The sequence below is a fragment of the Chaetodon auriga genome, chromosome 8, assembly GCF_051107435.1.
Source record: "Chaetodon auriga isolate fChaAug3 chromosome 8, fChaAug3.hap1, whole genome shotgun sequence".
NCBI classification, from domain to species: domain Eukaryota; kingdom Metazoa; phylum Chordata; class Actinopteri; order Chaetodontiformes; family Chaetodontidae; genus Chaetodon; species Chaetodon auriga.
In genome coordinates, this window is record NC_135081.1 from 18,532,867 (window position 1) to 18,552,894 (window position 20,028).

A 20,028-nucleotide genomic window follows, 5' to 3' on the forward strand; every position below is an offset into this window, starting at 1 on the left:
CATGTGTGAGCATCTCTCCTGATGAATGAAGCCTGACTGCTGGTGCAAACAATTGAGATTAAATTGTGACTTCTGGTTGTTGTGTGGCCACTTTTCTGTAATAATGTGCTTTTCACTGTAAGTATGCGTGTGTATGTGTGTGCGCGTGAGTGTGCGTGTGCAGCTCCGTGTGTGTATTTGCTTCTGTGTCTTTCTTTTGTTTGTCTGTGTATATGCATGTGTGTATGTGTGCGCGTTCGGCAGTGTGGGTTGAGTGGATCTCTCTTTTCACCATCACCATTACTGCATGAAAGACCTGTCACTCTGTATTAGCTCTCTCCAGCTCTCCCTCACCCCTTTCTGTGTGTGTGTGTGTGTGTGTGTGTGTGTGTGTGTGTGTGTGTGTGTGTGTGTGCGTTTGTATGCATGTGTGTGACACAGAGACAGAGGGAGAGAGAGAGGGGTGAACTGGGCAGCAAAGCCATTTTAAAGCTACTGAAGGTCATTGTCCGCTCAGTTTCGTGCATCCTAACTGCTGTGTGCAACCAGTAGCTCAGCCACTGACTCCATTTTTATAGTTCTGTGGATGACATAATTTAGTCTACACTACAAACAGCAGTGATCCCTCATCTCTAAAGTCATTGGACGAAATAATTATGACAATGATAGTCAATTATCACAATTATTATACAGGCCCTGCTGAATTTCTGCGTATGTAGACACATAAATATTGACCTGTAGATATTTGACTCAGTGATTTAGCCTAACACATCTCTCTCTCTCTCTCTCTCTCTCTCTCTCTCTCTCTCTCTCTCTCTCGCTCTCTCTCTCTCTGCAGGGCTGCGCTCGTGCTGCATTTCCCAGAACTACCAGCGCGGCCCTCATCATCATCATCATCATCATCATCATCATCACCACAGAGGAAAAGTGTCCCACTGGCGCTCCATCGAGTTGCTCTCCAGAAAAAAAAAAATCGACATCAATAACAACACACGCGCGCAGACACACACACACACACACACACACACACACAGATATATATATACATAACCTGGTCATGGCTAATAGGCTACTTACAAACGCACACCCCGGCGCGCGCGGCCCACGCTCCAATAAGCACATCCAGACCAGTTCCCTCAATATGAGAGAGGAGAGGGAGGGGAGATGAGGGGGGTTAAACCTTCGCCGTGATCTTGAAGCACAGCATACTGTAGTAGATTTCATCCTATGTCGGTTCTGACATGATCCGTCATCATTCACATCACTGAGGAGTTTTTTTTTTTTTTTTTTTTTTTTTTGGTGGGATGCGACAAGTTGCTTGCGTCGGGCTCAGTGTGGGAGAAATAGATAGAGGAGCAGACAGGCAGGCAGGCGAGCGCTCGTCCGAACCGGAGGGGAGGGGGAGACGCATTCTCCCCGAGTACACACAAGCAGCGGCCACATCCTCTGTAGACAAATCCGTGTTCAGTGACGTGTTTTGTATTAGGCTTTTTTTTTTAAATGCACGTTCAGCCCTTTTCCATCACTGGCTGATTCAATATTTTATAAGGAATTGAGAATCCAGTTCCTCGCGCGCTTCTTATTGCCGTCAACTCTAATCATCCTCTTTCAATTCACTTCATTTTTTTTTTTTTTTTTTTTTTTTTTTTTTGCCTCGATCGACCCGTTATTTAGCCCATCCACCGTCCACCCCCTATCTTCTTTTTCCCTCCATCTCCTTCTCTTTGGGAGTGCGACGCGCTGCGAATCTGTGAGATCAGAAAGCCTGCAGGTAAGAGCTCTCCAAGCTTCTCTGAATGATCATAATTACACTGTGCCGCTGTTGTTTTTTACTTTGCAGCGTAATGGATCACTGTTCGTCCAGTGTAATTTACACGCCACATTGATTTGTTTCACGTTGTCTGCAACTTAGCCCACTACTGACAATGTGGACTACGGAATTTACAGGAAAAGAAATAATGATAATAATCCTCACACTTCTGCCACCTCTCTGATTAAATGCTGAATGATAATTTTCCCACCTATTTCCGCGGGCCTATAATTAGCGACTGCAACGTCTATTATGCAAATGAAAGCCTTATAATAGCTCGTTTGAAGCTCTCCCTGCATCCGCACCGCAGGTGTTGGGACTAAAATATCTGTTGTATGTGCCGAAATGATCGACTACTCGTCCCACAATCGGGAGTTATTTCCATGAATGTGTCTTAACGTGTGATTTGTGTCCCAGTCCACTGAGTTTTCTCTGTACCGGCCGCTTGATGCTAGGCGTCCATTTTCCACCGTGCTGCCTATGCAGGCAGGGTGATGTGTGTAGCTTTCTCTATTAATGAATGCACCGCAGTCCGCATCACTATACTGAAGCCTTGCACGCTCTCAGCCCCGTAGCTCTGAGCTTGTATGTGGTCTGCAGGGCTCCTGCAGCTGGACTCCTCGCAGTGCAGGGCCAGCATCTTAGCTTCACGTTGGACCTGGGCCACATCATGTTATCTGATGCATTATGAGATTCATTTTCTATTCAGCCCACTGTCTCCTCTCACTGGCCGACCTGTGCTCTGTGCTCTGACACATCCAGAGGTAAAGGGCACCAAACATCTGGCACCCTATCAATCATTCATTTTTCATCACAGCTCAGATCACATCTGGGCTAAAGGTAGAATGAAACGTCTTGAATTGGAGAGGCTATAGGAGTGTGCACTGCAGCATTCAGGTGCTACCGTGCACTGTCAAAAAAAAAAAAAAAAGAGGTAGTGAGTTATACCCATCTCTCCTAGGGCTGCAGCACATGACAGGTACAACTCTGAATGATTTCTCTGAGATTATAATCGTCTGATGAATAACCAGATGTGGTCACTTGCAGTTAGTGACTACAGCGCATGCTTTTCCCTTCTGAGCTGAGCTTTTGATTTAGGTGCTGCATCTCTTCAGGAGGGGGACTGGCCTCAAGTGTCCATCAGCACCTGCTCCTTTATGGCTGTAATGCAGATCCAACTTGTTTCACTCTCACTTGATGCGAGCAGCATCACAGAGACTATTGAAGCTGAACTTTCCATACGAACATGATCACACTCTGTGTGGCTATTGCTAGTTCAACAGCAGTGTTTGTTTATGTCATTATATGTTCACGTTAGTCAGTTAAACTCTAATTTACAAAATAACTGCAGGATTATGAGGATAAATTATAAATGTAATGCTTACACATTGTTGCACCTTAAAGTGCCCATGCAGCGATGTGCACCAGCACATCAAACATTTTCCAAACAGTGATGAGAAAGTGTCATTTTGTTTGTCACTACCGGCTCACCTCTCCATCAATGATCAGTGAATGTTTCAGTGAGGTGTGGCCTCACCGTCTGTTGGTCACGCCCCCTCAGCCCCTCCGCCTCCCACGTGGTAAACACCGTCTGTACTGTGTGTGTGTGATGTGTGTGTGTGGCCCTGATGATTGTCTCTGTGGATTTTGGATTACTTTCAAAACCCCTCAGCTGGCTCTAAGATCTGCTGTTTACGCTGTAAGGTGACTCATTGCAGTCAATACTGGTGCGTAGCCCACACAGGCTGTAGTTGTTTTTTAGCGCCGGCCAAATCATAATCATCTAATACATGAGCGGTCCAGAACAATCAGAAGGACTGTCTGTAACTTCCAAATGTTTCGGCCTGTTTCGTTTTGCTGTTTCACTTGAGTTTCATACGGTTGGGCGGCCAGGTCTGTTCATCTCCTTCTCACTCTGTTTCTCTCTCTGAGGAGAAGGAATTCTGCAACGATCATCACATCTGTCATGTAGCTATTGTTCAGAGGATCAATGTCTTTGCTGCAATTTTCTTGATGGCCCACAGTAAGGCTTCACAATGTTCCCTCCTCTCTTCAGACGGAGCCTCAGGAGAAAACCCAGCATTGTGTGGCAGGAACAGACACGGATACCTTGATTTAAATATGCTCTCTGGGTCCTGTAACCAGTCCAATTATTAAAACACCACCGTTCAATAACATAATCAAGTAACTTATGATCCCAGCACCAGTGTCAGTCAGACAAACTTCTGCATATTTATTGCACTTGGTAAGTGCACTAAATTTGAAACTGTGATTGCGCCTCATGGAGTGCAAATCAAGCACAGGCTTCCCGTATTTGCTGATTCAGTACACAGCATTGCTTATAATTCCAGCGAGCAGAGGCTTTTATCCAAAGCTTTCTAATTGACTCCTGTCTCAATGGCTGTGACCCGTGCAGCAATTAACCTCCAGCTTTGGTGTTTTTAAGTGCTTCGCTCAAGTTAGCGCAGCCTCTGAGAGCAAGGTTTGTAAGAGCCTGTGATTGAGCCATATTGTGTCAGTGATATGTTGTAGGCGACCTGTCTGTGCAGAGGCATGCAGTGTAAACATACAGCAGACACACTGTTAGCATGTCTGACAGGCAAGCGTGCTCACTGGACTGGACTGGAGGTACACAACATGAGACCTGTGACCAAAGCCTCTGCACTCATTACAACAGGCTGCAGGTGTGTGTGTGTGTGTGTGTGTGTGTGTGTGTGTGTGTGTGAGAGAGAGAGAGTCTGAGTTGTGTATACAGTATTAAACAATAAGGTTAATAAGACCATTTCAAGGATTTACACAAAGTAACTTATGTGACTGAGATTCCTCAAATCTGGGTGCAGAGAATATCATGTGTATCACTTCAATTTTTATCAAACTAATAAATAAATGAATAAATATTTTTTTTTATTAATCAACAGCAATTTGGATTTGATGCTTTTTCTGGAGCTTTTAACCACATTTCTCAGTCATCCTCTGCAGAAGGAGCTTGCTCAATTGTTATTTGTCCTAAACTCTATTCACTGATGAAGACCGTGAGATGGGGTTGAAAGCACTGAAAAAGCTAGTAAGTGGACTGTGAGTTGAAAGAAGAGTTCAATGTTTTAAAAAAATGCACTTTCTTGCTGAGCGTTAGGTGAGAAGATCAATACTACTGGCATCAAAGTATGCTAAATATTAAGGTAGGGCCTGGAGTCATTTAGCTTAGCTTAGCATAAAGATGGAAACAAGGAGAAACAACTAGCCAAGCTCTGCCTGATGGTAACAAAATCCATCTACCAGTAAGTCTTAAGCTCGCTAATTAACCTGTTATATCTAAATTGTTTAAAATACAAGAACTTAAATGTAAAAACAAGTTGTGATTTTTATGGGGGGAGTATCAAGACTGTCAAGACTCCAGGAGACATATGAAACTAGAGCCTGATGGCAGCTAGCTTAGCTTAGCATAAAGACTGAGAGCGGTATCGATCTTATCTTTAAAAAAAAAACAAAAAAAACAAGTATTTCCCAGTGTGTCAAAATATCAATTTAATTTACCATTTTCACATATTTATCAAGCAAAGCTGTGGAACATTTGCCGGTTCCAGCTTCTCATTTATGAGGATTTGTTGTTTTATATCATTGTATTTGAATATGTTTGGGTTTTGAACAAGAAATTTGAGATCATTTATGACATCTTAGCGACTAAATTATTAATCATTAATGAAAAGAATCATTAGTTGCAGCCATAATATCATTACTGCTGCCTTTTTTTGAGTAGCTTTGATATCTACAAATACTCAGTTCTTTTATTTCTCTCTCTCCAGCTACACTTTTATGGTCAGATAATAAACTAGCATCATGCTTCTTTCTGTATAAAAATAAATAAATTTAAATGGCCATCTTGAGTTAGATGTGCTGTCAGAGAGCACTTTGCTCAGTGAATTAGGGTGTCTTTATGCATGTGCATGGGTGCACGTGCGAATGTGTTTAAGCATATGTTCGTGGGTTCATGAGTGTCAGGTCATCCAGAGACACTTTATTTTGGGAGCCTCTTCGACCAAGGTGTTACTGTCACTACCTCCTCAGGCTGTTCTGCTCAGGCAGGCAGAGACTCGGTCACATGCAGTCTTCAGGATCTTGGTGGACTCTTCACATGGACTTAATGGCAATTCTGCTTCACCATGAAGTGCCTTTTAAAGATGACCTATTTTTATGATTTTATTGTCATCATTTTGACTGTTGTGGGGGTTTGAGGCTGCATATGTGCTTGCATGCCAAAGGTTTGTTTGCATGTTGATCTTTTTTTTCTGTGCACCTGCGTGTGTGTCTGTGCTGGCATGCATGTGGAGATGTAAATGTGTGTGAGTGTGTGTGTGTGTGTGTGTGTGCCAGCTGTGGGAGCTCAGGTGTGTAGCTTTTTCTTATGATTAAGGAGAGAAATAATCTCAGCTAATAAGAGTCACTGCTCTGATTATTTAGGCATGTTTTCTTAATGTTCACTGCTGCCATCAAGCACTCAGAATAGAATACGCTGCTTGTATTTTTAGAGCTGCCATCATAAGTAGGCCTAGTGCAGTTTTTTTTTTTCTTCTGGTCAAGCAATCAGCATTAGCTTATGTCATTTTCACTAACTACATTTCCTCTCCTGCATGTGCAACAGTGAATGTAGTGTGACTGGCTGTAGAATCAGTCTTGTGTATCTGCACTGAAACATTCCCACATGCCCACACAGGACCATTGCCTTTCACATGTGTGGAAAAACTTATTACAGATGTCATCATTTATTCAACAAGCCGTTTGGTGGTTGATTTATACAATGAATAGCTAATGGAGCAGCTGCTACAAAATTCAAATCTCCCATGTGATTTATGGCTGCATTATTGGAGCCACAACTCATTTGGTGTGCTTATATTTTTTATATGAGCTATTCTGTCATTCTGGGAATGAGTCACACAGGTAGATCTGATTACATCTGAGGTTTTCTGACAAGTGAGGGCCTGGTCCCATAATGGTCCTTGTAGCAGCAAGCCCCGAAAGCTAAGCTCTCGGCCTTTGTTGCTGCAGCACATCCTGCTGCAGCTAATTGGCCGCTGGCTGGCTCAGAGTCCTGTGAGTGTTACAAACATACTATAAAAACATCGCTGTGAGGGTAAGCTAGCTCTGGGAAGTTCAGACTTATGGGAAAAGCAAACATTTACCAGTATTTCTTAAACCCACTCATATTTTAAATCAAACACTTTTCACCTGTCTTGACAAATCTGTTGCCATTAGGGACTGTACAAAAATAACTGAAGTGCTGAGGGGTTTCACTTAAAAAAAAAAAACTATCAATCAATCAATCAATGCAGCAGAATCAAAAATTCGTCTTTTTAATTACACGCCTTATTTTTCCTTGTCAAAACCTGACACCTGCATTACCCACAGTGCAACTTGATCACGGATAGTTTAATCAGAGATTTAGGTGTGTTATGCTAGTAGCAGCTAATGAAGCTGCTAGCATCAAGCAAAAATGAGGAGCCACTGGAGCCAAAACTTTTTTCATATATTCAGTAGTTCTCCCCAAGACCCATAAACAGACTCTGAAATTTTAAATTGGTGGCATTTCCCTTTTATGTTTTCTTTGAAGATGCTTGACTCACTTGAGCAATAAGCAACTTTTATTGTGTGCCACCAGTGTTCACATGAAGGAAACCCTGATACAGACACAGAGCAGTTAACGTCTGCTTTGGCAAACTCCACCTTTAAGGGCTTTTTTCACGTAACCATTGACTAAATTGCAATGGAAGGCTGGAAAAAAAAAACATGCCTCCTGATCTCCCCCCCAAAAAAACAGACTACCTTACCTTCAGCCTAATTAAAATGCAAGTGCAATAGCCTTTCCCCAGTTCTGACCCTCTCTCCCCTCTAGTCATTTTTATAAAGTCCCTTAGTCTTACTCCTTCAGTTAAACTCTCACTCTTCTTTCTCTTTTCTTGCCCTCTTGTTCTTTCACGCTCTCTTGCTCTCATTCCCCTCGTTCCCCTCTTTCTTAATTATTGGTGGAGAATAGAAATTACAGATAATTAAATGACAATTATGATCTCTTACACAGGGGAGTTTTTGCTAAGGGGAATAACTTAGTAGGTTATTGTTAAGGTCATTCATTAAATACTGGAGTCAAAGACCGCACGCGCGCACACACACACACGCACACGCATACACATCTATATATATATATATAATACTGCACTTTTAGGCCTTGGAGATAGTATAATTCCTTCTGGATATGAGTTTTCCTCAGGGAGAGGCAGTATGTTGATAGGGTTGGAAGGTCATACTACACACACAAACACATGCGCATGCACAATCACATTCACTTGTTTGCTTGCACATATGAACCCACAATGTATAAATAAACCACACAGTGGTGGTGTCATTTGACAGTTTACATAATAAGGAGCCTGAGCGCAGAGATACGAGGCTAACTGTCTAACTGAGGGGAGCTGAGGGGAACATTACTGGGATTCAATAAGATTGGACTCGACCCATCCTCAGATGCACTGGAGAGGAAACGTGCACACACACATAAAACACACACACACACACACACACACACAGCACACCGTCTCTCCTTCCATCTCTCCTTCTGTCTCTGAGGCAGCTCTGTTTTGGGTCTCACAATGCAAACAGGATGTAACCTATTTTGATCACAGTGCCATATTGCATCATCAAATATTAACAGACTTGACTGCACTGCATTATGTCTTCTAAATAATGTTTGTTGAATAATGTGTGCTGTTTTCTCCAATCCTATTATTTTTTTTCTTAATTCACCAAGAAAAGACACGGGGGATACTTCTCATTCTCTGATGTTGTCTTTATTCGCATGTGTTTGTGAGTGCACACGTGCCAGTATGTGTGTGAGTGTGTGTGTGTGGGAGCATCTGTGTCGCTGTGGTCACACACACAAATCTATTGATGGAGCCGCGGTGCACTGGTCCGTCTGTCTGTCTGGGTTTCAGAGTCAACACTCACGCTAGTGACTGAAATACTCCCCCTCATTTCTGCCTCTTTCTTTCCCATCTCTGCCCTCTCTCTGCTTTGCTCTCTCTGCCTCTTTCTCCCTCTATCTCTTGCCTGCTCCCCCCCCACCCCCCCGCTCTATGCTGATCCAGACTTTGGAATTCAATGTTGCTATGGTAACAGTGTCGGGTTGGTCCTCTCCGCCTCCCCCTCTTGCTCCTCTTATTCAGGCGAGATGCAGTACAACTTGCTTTGGAGTCATTCTGTCTTTAGCCTGTAATACTCTCACTTGTATAATTACTCTGATCTGTATTCACACTGTTCCAATATGGATCTACAACATTTAAATAAAGCATCTGTAGTGGAAAATGTAGAGATGATTCATTCAGTCAATCGACAGAAAATTAATCTGGTAACTATTTTCATGATGAAACAATCATGTAAGCCATTTTTCAAGTAATAATACTGAGATCTTAAGTAGTGCTAGCTGCTTTGTGAGGTTGCAGTTGGTGGTGCTTTGAGCTAAATGCTAATATCAGCATGCTAACATGCTCACGATGCTAACATTCTGATTTGAAGTTGGTATAATGTTCACCATGCTCACCATCTTAGTTAAGCGTGTTACAATGTTAACAATTAGTACAAATGACAATGCAGCGTTGACACTGAAGGGAATGTCATTAGCTTATCACTGGGTGGGAAACCTTTGTCCAATCAGGGGCCATTTCAGTTTTAATGACATCCTTCAAGTGTCATACCTAATGGCACCCCAGAAATTTTACATTGGGGCAACACACACGGGGAATGTCACTGGTGAATGGGCAGCACCTGAGAAGGGGATCACTTGGGGGAGCCAGGAATTGTATCAGGGTGGTCTTGTCTCAGTCGCACTCACCACAGCTGTAATCTCACTTCAAATGATTTCATAGCAGAGAGCTGAGATGCTGGCTGGAGCTTGAGCTTCAGCTCTGAGAGGTCCACCATGTAGGCCAAATCACACAGACACTTGCTCTCACTGAGTTTCCATGTCAGGTTTTCTCTTCATCTCTGTGATTTATTCCAGTCAAACTGACAGCTTGACTTTGTCTGGTGCTAGCAGCTCTGTAGCAGCAACTAGACACACACTCTCCTCCTGGATGAGGTTCAGCTTCTTAGCTGTTAGCTCACTCATTACAAAACCTGCCTGCACTAAACTGTCTCCGTGGTCTTGTGAGAGCTACTGTTGGGCACTCAGACGCCACCCAAGAGCGTTAACTTTATACAAGAGCATCTACGCTCACAGCATGTTTGTAGCTGTAACATGCTCCAGACTAGTGTTTTCTTAAACATGCTGGCGACACGTGTTGTGTTCAGGGACCCCTCGGAAGAATGTTTTAGTCAACGATTTCATGTTATTTTCTTTTGTCACTGGAAAAAGTAATTGCTTTTTGAAAAATGTGTGAATTGCCTCGCTGGCCCAATCAAACCGTCTCACAGACCGGATGTTCCCCACCCCTCGTTTATAATCAGTGTTTGGTCAAAATACAAGCAAATTTTGACCTGGTGATGGCGCCAGATGAAAAGTCAGAGGATCAATGAAGTGAGGGGATAAATTTGGGGGACATTGACACCAACATTGAGACATGCCATTAGCATGGCTAAAAATAAAAATGAAAATCCCTCAGTTCCAGTTCCTCAGTTGTGAGGATTCACTGCTTTTTTTTTTTTCTTTTTTTATGATTGAATGATTATACTTCTAATTATATACTAGACTATTTAAAGTCTTTGGAAAGAAAATATTCAATCTGTGTTTTTATTTTTATTTTTTTTTGTCATTATGCTTTCTTTCTTTCCATCTGGCATGACCTAATAATGTTAAATAAACTAATAAAGTCTAAAATCCCCTTGTCTTTTGCTCAGTTTATGTGCAGCAGCAGCAGCAGAGCTGTGACCATGGTGCGAGTTTTCTGCTAGCAGTGGACGGACGGAGAGCGGGACAGCCGTCCAAGCCACAACCTCCACCAGCAACAGCTTTCCAGTGAGAAAGAAAGAAAGCGAGACAGCGAGCAAGAGAAAGAGGCAAAAGAGAGAAAACGAGGAGAGAGGGGAGCGGGTGAGAACAGTCGATGGATGCTGTCCGGATTGAGGGGACAGCACGTTCTTCACTGACGAGGAAAAGAAAGATTTCAAAATTGAGTCGAAGGATAGAAACTCGCCGTCAGGTAAGTCTTAACTTTTGAGACTTTGCTTCAGTCTTGTCTAATCTTTGTCAGTATCATCAGCATGACAGTGGAAACTCCATCACAGTAGATTTACAGGCCACTGAGGCAACTTTACTGCCTCTCACACATGCATGGGTCAGTGAGACGGGAGTGATTTATATGATGCTACTTGTGTGAGAGCAAATTTGCACGTTTATGTGGAAAAGATTCAACCGCACTGACCTCCTAATAGAGACTGCACGGTTACAAGGTGATGTCATATTAGATCTGCTGTGTGTGTGTGTGTGTGTGTGTGTGTGTGTGCGTGTGTGTGTGTGTGTGTGTGTGTGTGTGTGTGTGTGTGGTTCTGAGGGGGAGAACGATGTCAGGGTCATGAATATGGAGCGCACAGAGATTGGGAGGGTGTGATCTGTTGTGTTTCACATCAATTCTGTCTTGTTAAGCGGAGTCAGCAGAGTCATCCAACTCTCCTCCAAGGACACATCATACAGCCACTTATGCGCCTCCCACATCCACCTTGTCCTCAGTCTTGTCTTTTCTCATCACCTCCCTCTCTGTCTCCCACCAGCGTCCCTCACCTCCTCTTGCCCATCATCTCTCGTCTTTTTCAATAAACTGCACTTTGTGTATGATTGTAAACGTACTTCTGCTTGGTTTAGTTCATTCTTTCTTGCTCTTGAACTCCACAATGAACACTAGTTTGCTCCTTTTTGCACTCCTAACATCCATCCTTTTCTTCTTCTTCTCTCTCCCGTTGTCCTTCTCCTATCTTTTCTCTCTTAAGGCATGGTGTGTGAGAAGGGGATCCAGATCCTTCTCACCACCGTGGGGGCATTCGCTGCCTTCGGCCTGATGACGGTGGCAATAGGGACGGACTACTGGCTGTACTCCCGTGCCCTCATCTGCAACAGCACAGCCAACGTCACCCAGGATGACCCCCATAACAAGGACAAGAAGGATCCTGGCGCGCTCACCCACTCTGGACTGTGGAGGATATGCTGCCTGGAAGGTAAAGAAGAAGTTGTGGGGGTTGGGTCTATGGGTGGGATTTGTACTGATCTGGATCCATGCGATAAAAAGTTTGCTTTGATTGACTGTTAATTTGAGCGAATAGGATGGAGAGAAAGCTGATATATGGCAACACAGCTCTGCCTTTTCCAACCATTTAGCATTTGATGTGAATCAAAATCTAGTCAGACTCGATCTTCTTGCCTTTAAGACTTGTGGTCCAGTCCTTCAGTCTGTATCAACGACCTGGCCGTCACACTGGTGTGGGAGCATGCTGCGCTATTGGGTTAGCTACTGAACGAGAGTCTCTCGGCTCTGGGAGTTTGCTCGCAACATATCCAACTACCTCTTGTTTCATTCACGTGTAAGAAAACACTGAACATTATCATAGTGAATGAAAACTATGAACATGGCTGTTATTAGTACTCACAGCTGTCAAGTTAGCATAAATTTTGGCTGCACTTTCTCCGGAATTCTTGCGCAACTAGCTCGCTATAACGTTAGCAATATATTGGCCCAGTCTTGTGGAAGACTGTGGTCATGAGAGCATGGGCAGTCTGTGTGCGAGCATTTTTTTTTTTCTGGGAGCATTTGATTATTCATTTCTGTTGGCTGATGTTAAGAGAATTCCAACATATATAACAAACAAAATGCTTCAAATATACACGACCTACTCTCACTTTAATTTTCCTATCAGGTAAATGAGAATGGGTAATATTTCTTCTTCTTTCCCTCCAGAATAATGCAGATTTTGCAAGGTCAATGTAGCACTTTTTGCATTTAGACTGGTGCAATTGCAAACTCTTTTTGCCTTTGCTGTGATTTTAACTATTTAACGCTCTCCAAAAACAAGTGGATGGCACTGAACGCTGGAGGTAGTGACGACTCCAACTCAACTTATCAGCTCCCGCTAAACTCAGCTCATTACCTTTATTTCTTGGTGATGTCAAAGCTTTTACAAAGTGGAAACACATCTTTCACCATGTGTTTGTTTCTTAATTGTGCAGCAGAAGTTCAGCAGTGCCAGTCTTTCACTTGACTTCAGGAGTCTCTGCGATGTCAGTAATCTTTAATAGCATCAACACGCATTCCATTCATATTTGTTAGACCGCGCTATAGTGACAAGAAAACAGTTTTGCATAATTGCAGTATAATTACATGATACTGAAGCGTAACCCTCACTCAAAATAATCCATTAATCATTGTGTTTGATTCAGGCTGCAGTAATTTAATTCAAGGGCTGAAACAAAAGGCCCACTTTCACCCTGACACACATCGTCTTCTCACTCCAACTGATGGAGGCTACAGAAACTGGCACAGGCCATCTCTCAATCTTCAGTTTGTCACTGCAACACAAGCTGCTAATTCATTATACATTACACTGCCTGGCTGACACTCAACAGTAAAAGCTGGGATGGAGTTAACAGTGAAGCAGCTACAGCCAAAGGGGTGGTGTGAGTTAGCGATCTGTGCCTTTGCTCATATTCCGACTTCTGTCTCCAGGAAAACCTCTTGGCTCTCCTTATAAAGCATCCCCGGCCCATCCTGGGCTTGGTCATTGTACAAAGCTAATTTGTCCTCATCTCCAAGCTTCCTGATAGCAAAGCAGCCAATTAGAGATAAGCTCTAGCCCTTGCAGCACTGCTGCAGTGCACCCCCACCCACTCCCTCCATTGCCTCACTCTTTCAGTTTCTCCACTTGCTATCCCTCTGTCTCACTCCCCCAAACATTATATTTAATCTTTCACTGGTTTCTTCCTCTCCTTGTAGCTTCCTCTCTTTCAGTCTTTCTCTCTCACATCGTGGTGCAGTAAAGCTGACAGTGTCTTGGCATGGCTTGGAGGTCAAGTATCCTTGATGTCTATGGAGTATTGAGCCAAGATAGATGCTCAGTAGTCGTGCAGTGATGCAGTGAGGTGTAGCTGGACTGGAAATGCAGGACATGCTAGCTCTAAAAGATTTATGCCCGTGGGTGGGTGGCACATTATGCTGTGGATAGAGCTGTGTCCTGTCCTCCTCTCTAGCCTTTCTGCAGGTTTACTGAACGTGGGGTTGCACTGAATAACCTGTCAATGATTACATTTTTCATTTGTAAGATTTTTTTGTTCATATAGTTCCCAACCTTTGTCAAAACCTGCCTTCACGTATCTGTTAGAAGCACCCATGCTATTGCTATATGCTATTGCAATGCATTATTTAAAAGTGGATATTGTTGTCGATGCAACTGAACTCTTAATACTGAGGTCTGTTTGGTTAAGTTCACATTTGCACTGGCTGTTGAGTGGAAGAAGCTCACCTTTTTATCCATTAGTTTTAGCTGTTCATTCAACTATTTATCCATTTAAACTTTATCCAACTATTTTAATTGTTTAGCCATCGCTTTTAGATATATCTTAAAGCATTTTTCTTCCAACAGTTTTTACTTCTCTGCTTACTTGCTAACTATTTTTGATGCACACTCCCCTTGACGCAACCGCTTGGTGCTCATGTGTCTGTTATTTTTCATTTTTACTCTTTATTAAATTTTAATTTCCATTTTTTTTAAACTACCTGAGCCACTCAAAATCTTTCCATGTACCGCCTGGCAACTGTAGAAGTGCCCCCTCAGTGATACAGCACATAAAGTTGAGGATAACACAGAAAACCAGATAATGTGGCCACTTGAGGAGCTGGTTGAGATGCAATGTTCCAGATGCAGTTTGTCGTTCATAGAATCAGTTATCAGTCCTTCACCAAACTTGTGCTTTTAGAAACTGAAGGAGATTTGTCAAAAATACCAACACTAATGTCTAAAAGCCTTGAATATACCAGCGCCACCTGAAACAGTCTGAAGTCTGTCGAGTCTGTGTCTGAGGAGGATAACACTGATCCGTGTGGCTCAACTGATGTGCCGCTCCTTTGTGCCTCCATCTGTTTCTTTTCAGACCAACCTGTGGAAATATAAGAGCTGTGAGAAAGAGACCAGCTCACCCCACATCTGTCCGTCTCTCCCTCCGTCTGTGTCTCTTCATTCCATCACTTCCATCCATCTTTCTCACAATCCACCCATCAGCAACAGTGGTGTGCTGTCATCATCGTGCGTGCATCCCTCCGTCCGTCTGTCTGTCCACATGCAGGACCCCGGCGGGTAGTTATCTGTCTGCCTGTGTGTCTGCATACTTGTATGTATTTACGTGTGTGTGTACTATATGTATGTGTTGTTACTAACTTGCATTCAGAAGAAGAATTAACCTTTTGGTGTTCTTATCAGTATGTTGAAGTTTTATATGACACATATGCCCAGATTCAAAAGAGAGATTTTCTAACAAATATATGACTGTGTTCAGCTGCCAGTCAGTTCGTCCCTCAGGAGGATGTTTGCTGTTGTCTTTTCTTAAGGCTACAGCTCTGAGTTCCTGTCTTTCGTTGTGTCTCGTCACCCTCTGTTTCTTCTCTCATATCTCAGGAGTAAAGCGAGGAGTGTGTTCTCAGATTAACCACTTCCCAGAAGATGCAGACTTTGACCATGATGGGGCAGAGTACGTCCTACGTAAGTCAACACCGCATTACTAGGCATGGATGGTGAATGAGAGAGAAGCCTGGAGTTCAGAAAAAAAAATACTTTGTATAATTACCTTTCATTACTTTTTTAAACTTGGTGTTTTTATTGCTCTCTCCTCAGAAGACTCTCTCTGCAAGAAATAAACATGTGACAATGTGTGCAGAAAATCAGGGGAGATGGGGTGCCCTAGTTCGTACTAATGTCCTGCAGTGATATCTTTGTGCTCTGTGATATGCTACGATATGCTGTGTGCCCGTGCATACATAAAGAAAAGCTTGTGTTCTGTTTACAATGTTGCAGAGGCATTTTGCTGGCATTTAGGTGGCATTTTCTCTCCCGTGGCCTAGTTGTCCTAGATGAGAGAGGAGTGTTAATGTGTGTGTGTGTGTGGGTGTGTGTGCATGGTTGGCAGATCCGCTGAAAACACTGAAGGCCACATGGGAAGGGTTTGATTCAATCATGTGCCTAGAACTGAGTAATTAATTTCCTCACTGAATGTTATGTGTATATTTTTAATGGAGCAGCTTTCACTGTTTTCATTGTCTTTGTGACCGTCATTCTGCCTACGCCTTGCATTGTCCAAACCTGTGTTAAGCAGTAAAATAGTTGTTTAACTCGGTGACACCCGTGGAGAAAGGAGAAAGTTTTTCCACACCGTGTTTTGATAGTTGAATCTCTTAATGTTAACTAACATCTGTAGGATAAGTTCAGTTTGCCTTAGCAGCAGCTTATCACAGCCCTGTTATGGCTGTTCACAGTTAACAGTAACACATGCATACATCATTTCTTGTGAACCCCTCAAGCGTAGGTCCAGTGTGGGAATGGCAGACTCCACCACTAACAATAAAAACCATTTAGAGAGGTAATTACAGAATGTAAATACCTTGAATGGCTCTTGCTGAGAGAAAGACAATCATAAATAGTATCAGAAACAGGGTTTGATTTCTTACAAAGCTGAAGGATTATAACTCAAGTCAATTCAGATACTCTCACAGAAGTCCAGTGTCATTTCTCACATGTTTATAGTTCTTTCCAGTATTTGCTGTTGACCATTATTCTCTCCTCCGTTTAGGGGTAGTCAGGGCTTCCAACATCTTCCCAATCCTTAGTGCCATCTTGCTGCTGATGGGAGGAGTTTGCATCGCTGCTAGTCGTTTCTATAAGAGCAAAAGGAACATCATCCTGGGGGCAGGAATTCTCTTTGTGGCTGCAGGTAATTTAAGAGTAGTGTATGTGCATGCGTGTCTGCTTGTGTGAGAGGCGATCTGGAGAATATTTCTTGCCCTAACAGTTTTTATGCTTTGTTTGAGACTGTCTAGTTGTGTGTAGACTACTCTGTCAGGTTAATAGAGGTTTTTACGTTCGACCCTCATCTTGCCAGTTGTCTTTATTGAGAATGTCACAAATCATCATGTCAAACAAATGTGTTTATTAGTACTGTAAGTTGGTCTGTCTGAGTCCCTGCAACTCTTTTGTAAATACCATATTTCTGTGCTGTCTCAGGTCTGAGTAACATAATTGGTGTGATCGTGTACATCTCGGCTGCGCTGGGTGACATCTCTCCTAAGAAGGACGAGGATAAGAAGTGGCAGTACTCCTATGGTTGGTCCTTTTACTTTGGAGGCCTGTCCTTCATCATGGCCGAGATGGTGGGGGTCCTCGCTGTCAACATCTACATCGAGAAGAACAAGGAGCTGCGCTGCCGCTCACGCACCGACATTTTCAAGAGCACCACGCACGCCATGCTCCGCCTGCCCAGCTATCGCTTCCGCCGCCGCTCCCGCTCCTCGTCCCGCTCCACTGACCCCTCCCGCTCCCGAGACCCCTCACCTGTAGGGGGAGGTGGGGGCAAGAACTTTGGCATGCCCCCCTCTGCGCTGCTTTCCCAGGGCCCCATCTCAGTGTCCACTTTACCGAACCCCCACTCTCGCTCGCACACGGCCCTGGCTGGAGGTGACATCTCCCTCTACACGTTGTCCCGCGACCCCAAACTGGGGGGTTTGCCGCCCATGTATGGAACGGTGGACAGGGCCACGCTCTACCAGCTCCACAACTGCTTCCCAAAAGATGGAGGTGGAGGTGGAGGGGTTATGATGAGTGGTACACTTCCCTCACTTAAGTCCCACAACCCTTCCAATTCTTCCAACTCCAACACTCCCATGCCCAACTCGGTGGGCTCGGGTCCTCCACCCTTCACCTCATCCACAGTAGACAGGGAGCGGGGGATGGGGACTCTGGACAGGCTGAAGGGAGACAGGGAGAGCAACTCTAACACCCTCAATAGGAAGACAACGCCTGTGTAGAGAGAGGGTACGAGAGGGGGAGGCGAGAAGGAAGGGAGAGAAGGAGGATGGTTAGGGATGAAGGAGGGAAGCTAGAGAGGAGCTCTGTGTTTGTGTAGCTCAGCAGGAAACAGACAAACAGACAGACAGACAGACAGGCAGACAGACAGACAGGTGAAATGCTAAATCTCTCCCTCCATGTTCACTGTTATTTAGTCTACTCAATCTCACTGAGAGCAAAAAGAAAATGAGTAATAACAGAGTGATAATAACAACAACAATGAACTTTCACAATAAAACTATTTTGATATTTTAATGTGCTAGAAATGATTTATTTTGTTAATGATCAAACGCAATTAACCTTGGGCTATTATGAAAATGTTTCACATATTTTTTGTGCAATATTACTGCTAATTTAACCAGATCATCATTAATGTAAAATTGTTGTTGTGATTATTCTTAGCGTTATTACAGGCTAGCCGTATTTGCAAACACTTTAGTTTGGAATGAAAATTTAATTTCCGTGTAATTTTCACTCTAATTTTTAATCTCGATGACTTTTACTGTGAAATTCTTCCATGCAGAGCCACTGGGACTGTCAGTGAGCTGTGTGTAACTGTGTCAAAGTGTCAAGCATGAGTGTGCACAATATGTGGGAGAGTGAGGGCCTGTATTATTTTTTTTAACCCCCATAATATATAATTTTCATTTATAACACAAAGTCAGATTTGAATACTGTAAATTGTCTTCCAATATTGATACTGAAAGAAATGCAACAATAATGTGAGTGACTGCGACAACTGTCCAACTTCATTGTTATTATGAGTCTGAGTTTTCTATGGGCCTCTGTTAGTCTTATTTCCATTCTAATCAGTGTTAACAGTAGTACTTGTAGCTATAGTCGTGTTGAAGATGTTTGTTCTTGGGCATTAACAGAAACCTCTGACTGGAGGAAGCAGAAAAAAGAGACATAGAATAATACATTTGTACAGATTCAGGTAAAGGTTCCTGCCTGAGCAGAAAAACAAAAAAACCTAATCATTTTTTCTATGAAGAGTCCCAAAGTGAGACATGCAACTCATCATTTTCAGTGGCAAAAAAATACAATATGTATATGTGGGTTGAGAGGGTTTAAAAAACACTATTGAGAAAAACTTTTGAAAAGATTCATGTACATTGTAATTACGCATACATATATTTGTAAAGTCTATAGATATGTTTTTCGGGACCACTGTTCAAACTGGGTATGCATTTTGGGCAGGTTTGGCTGAAGTGTTTTGTTCCTGGCACCCTCCCTGGACTCTGGCTGGGTGGTTTCATCCGCCAACCGTGCGCCGCCATACTCGCCCCTGACCCCCACCCATATTTGGTCACAGGATCAGTGTCCCCTACTTTATCACCCCAATAACAGATTCACCACAGAGACATCTTAACATCCCCAAAGATTCTTTTCACTGTGCTTCCCCTGTGACCGCTGACTCCGGAGTCTGAACTCTGACCTGTTTATGTTGATGAGAATGTAAACACTTGTAACTGCCCCCATCCCCACCCCCACCCCCCTACCCACTCTCTCTTCTAAACTATCCCAAGATCTGGGTTGAAACCGTGGACACAGCGCTACATGATATAATGAAGAAACAAAACAAAACAACCAGACGCTTCCAGATTCTATACGTTTTCATTTCTTTGATTTCATTTCAGAAAAAGAATAATGTGATAAAACTGCACACAGATAGCATTTATGTGGGCAATATGAATAGTATGTAGTTGAGAATAGATATATCTAGACAAATGATTATGGTTTATCTAAATGTGTGATAAACTTAAAACACTGTATTGCACGAAGTTTATAAAAAAAAACAATAACAGACATATTCACAGGCTGCTGTCTTTTGTTTCTGTTTCCTAAGGGAGGAGGCGGGATAGCTGTGCTTGAGTTTCCTTCAAGAGCATTGATAGACAGGCTAACAGCGAGAGAGAAGTATTCTAATCCTTTTACTTAAAAGGACTACAAGGACAGATTATGAAAGAGTTTCAGTTTAATACGGATCCCTCTTTATGACCAACATAAGCAAGCAAGAACATCAAGACAAACAGTGTTAAAAATAATTTTCTTTTGCTGGCTTCCAAAACAAATGTAAGCACTGTCAGATCAAGATCTCCACGACACGAGGCGGGGCAAACACTACCGCTTTTGTCCACAGGGGTCGCCAAAATCAACAAAAA

General features: G+C 43.1%; 1 protein-coding gene across 1 annotated transcript; it reads left to right on the forward strand.

The window, feature by feature from the left end:
- The first annotated feature begins 1,310 nt into the window (after positions 1–1,310).
- cacng8b (calcium channel, voltage-dependent, gamma subunit 8b) lies at positions 1,311–19,676 on the forward strand. The gene is made up of 6 exons (XM_076737098.1): positions 1,311–1,750; positions 10,670–10,971; positions 11,756–11,980; positions 15,425–15,508; positions 16,593–16,733; positions 17,024–19,676. The coding sequence occupies exons 3-6, from the start codon at positions 11,758–11,760 to the stop codon at positions 17,821–17,823; spliced, it is 1,248 nt and encodes a 415-aa protein (XP_076593213.1). The 5' UTR covers positions 1,311–1,750; positions 10,670–10,971; positions 11,756–11,757; the 3' UTR covers positions 17,824–19,676.
- The last annotated feature ends 352 nt before the right edge of the window (positions 19,677–20,028 follow it).

What these genes read in the sequence shown, in the direction of transcription:
- cacng8b (XM_076737098.1), top strand. Translation starts at nt 11,758, where the DNA reads ATGGTGTGTGAGAAGGGGATCCAGATCCTTCTCACCACCGTGGGGGCA. An exon ending in TGGGGCAGAGTACGTCCTAC is followed by an intron (nt 15,509 to 16,592) that starts GTAAGTCAACAC and finishes TCCTCCGTTTAG; the next exon opens with GGGTAGTCAGGGCTTCCAAC. An exon ending in AATTCTCTTTGTGGCTGCAG is followed by an intron (nt 16,734 to 17,023) that starts GTAATTTAAGAG and finishes GTGCTGTCTCAG; the next exon opens with GTCTGAGTAACATAATTGGT.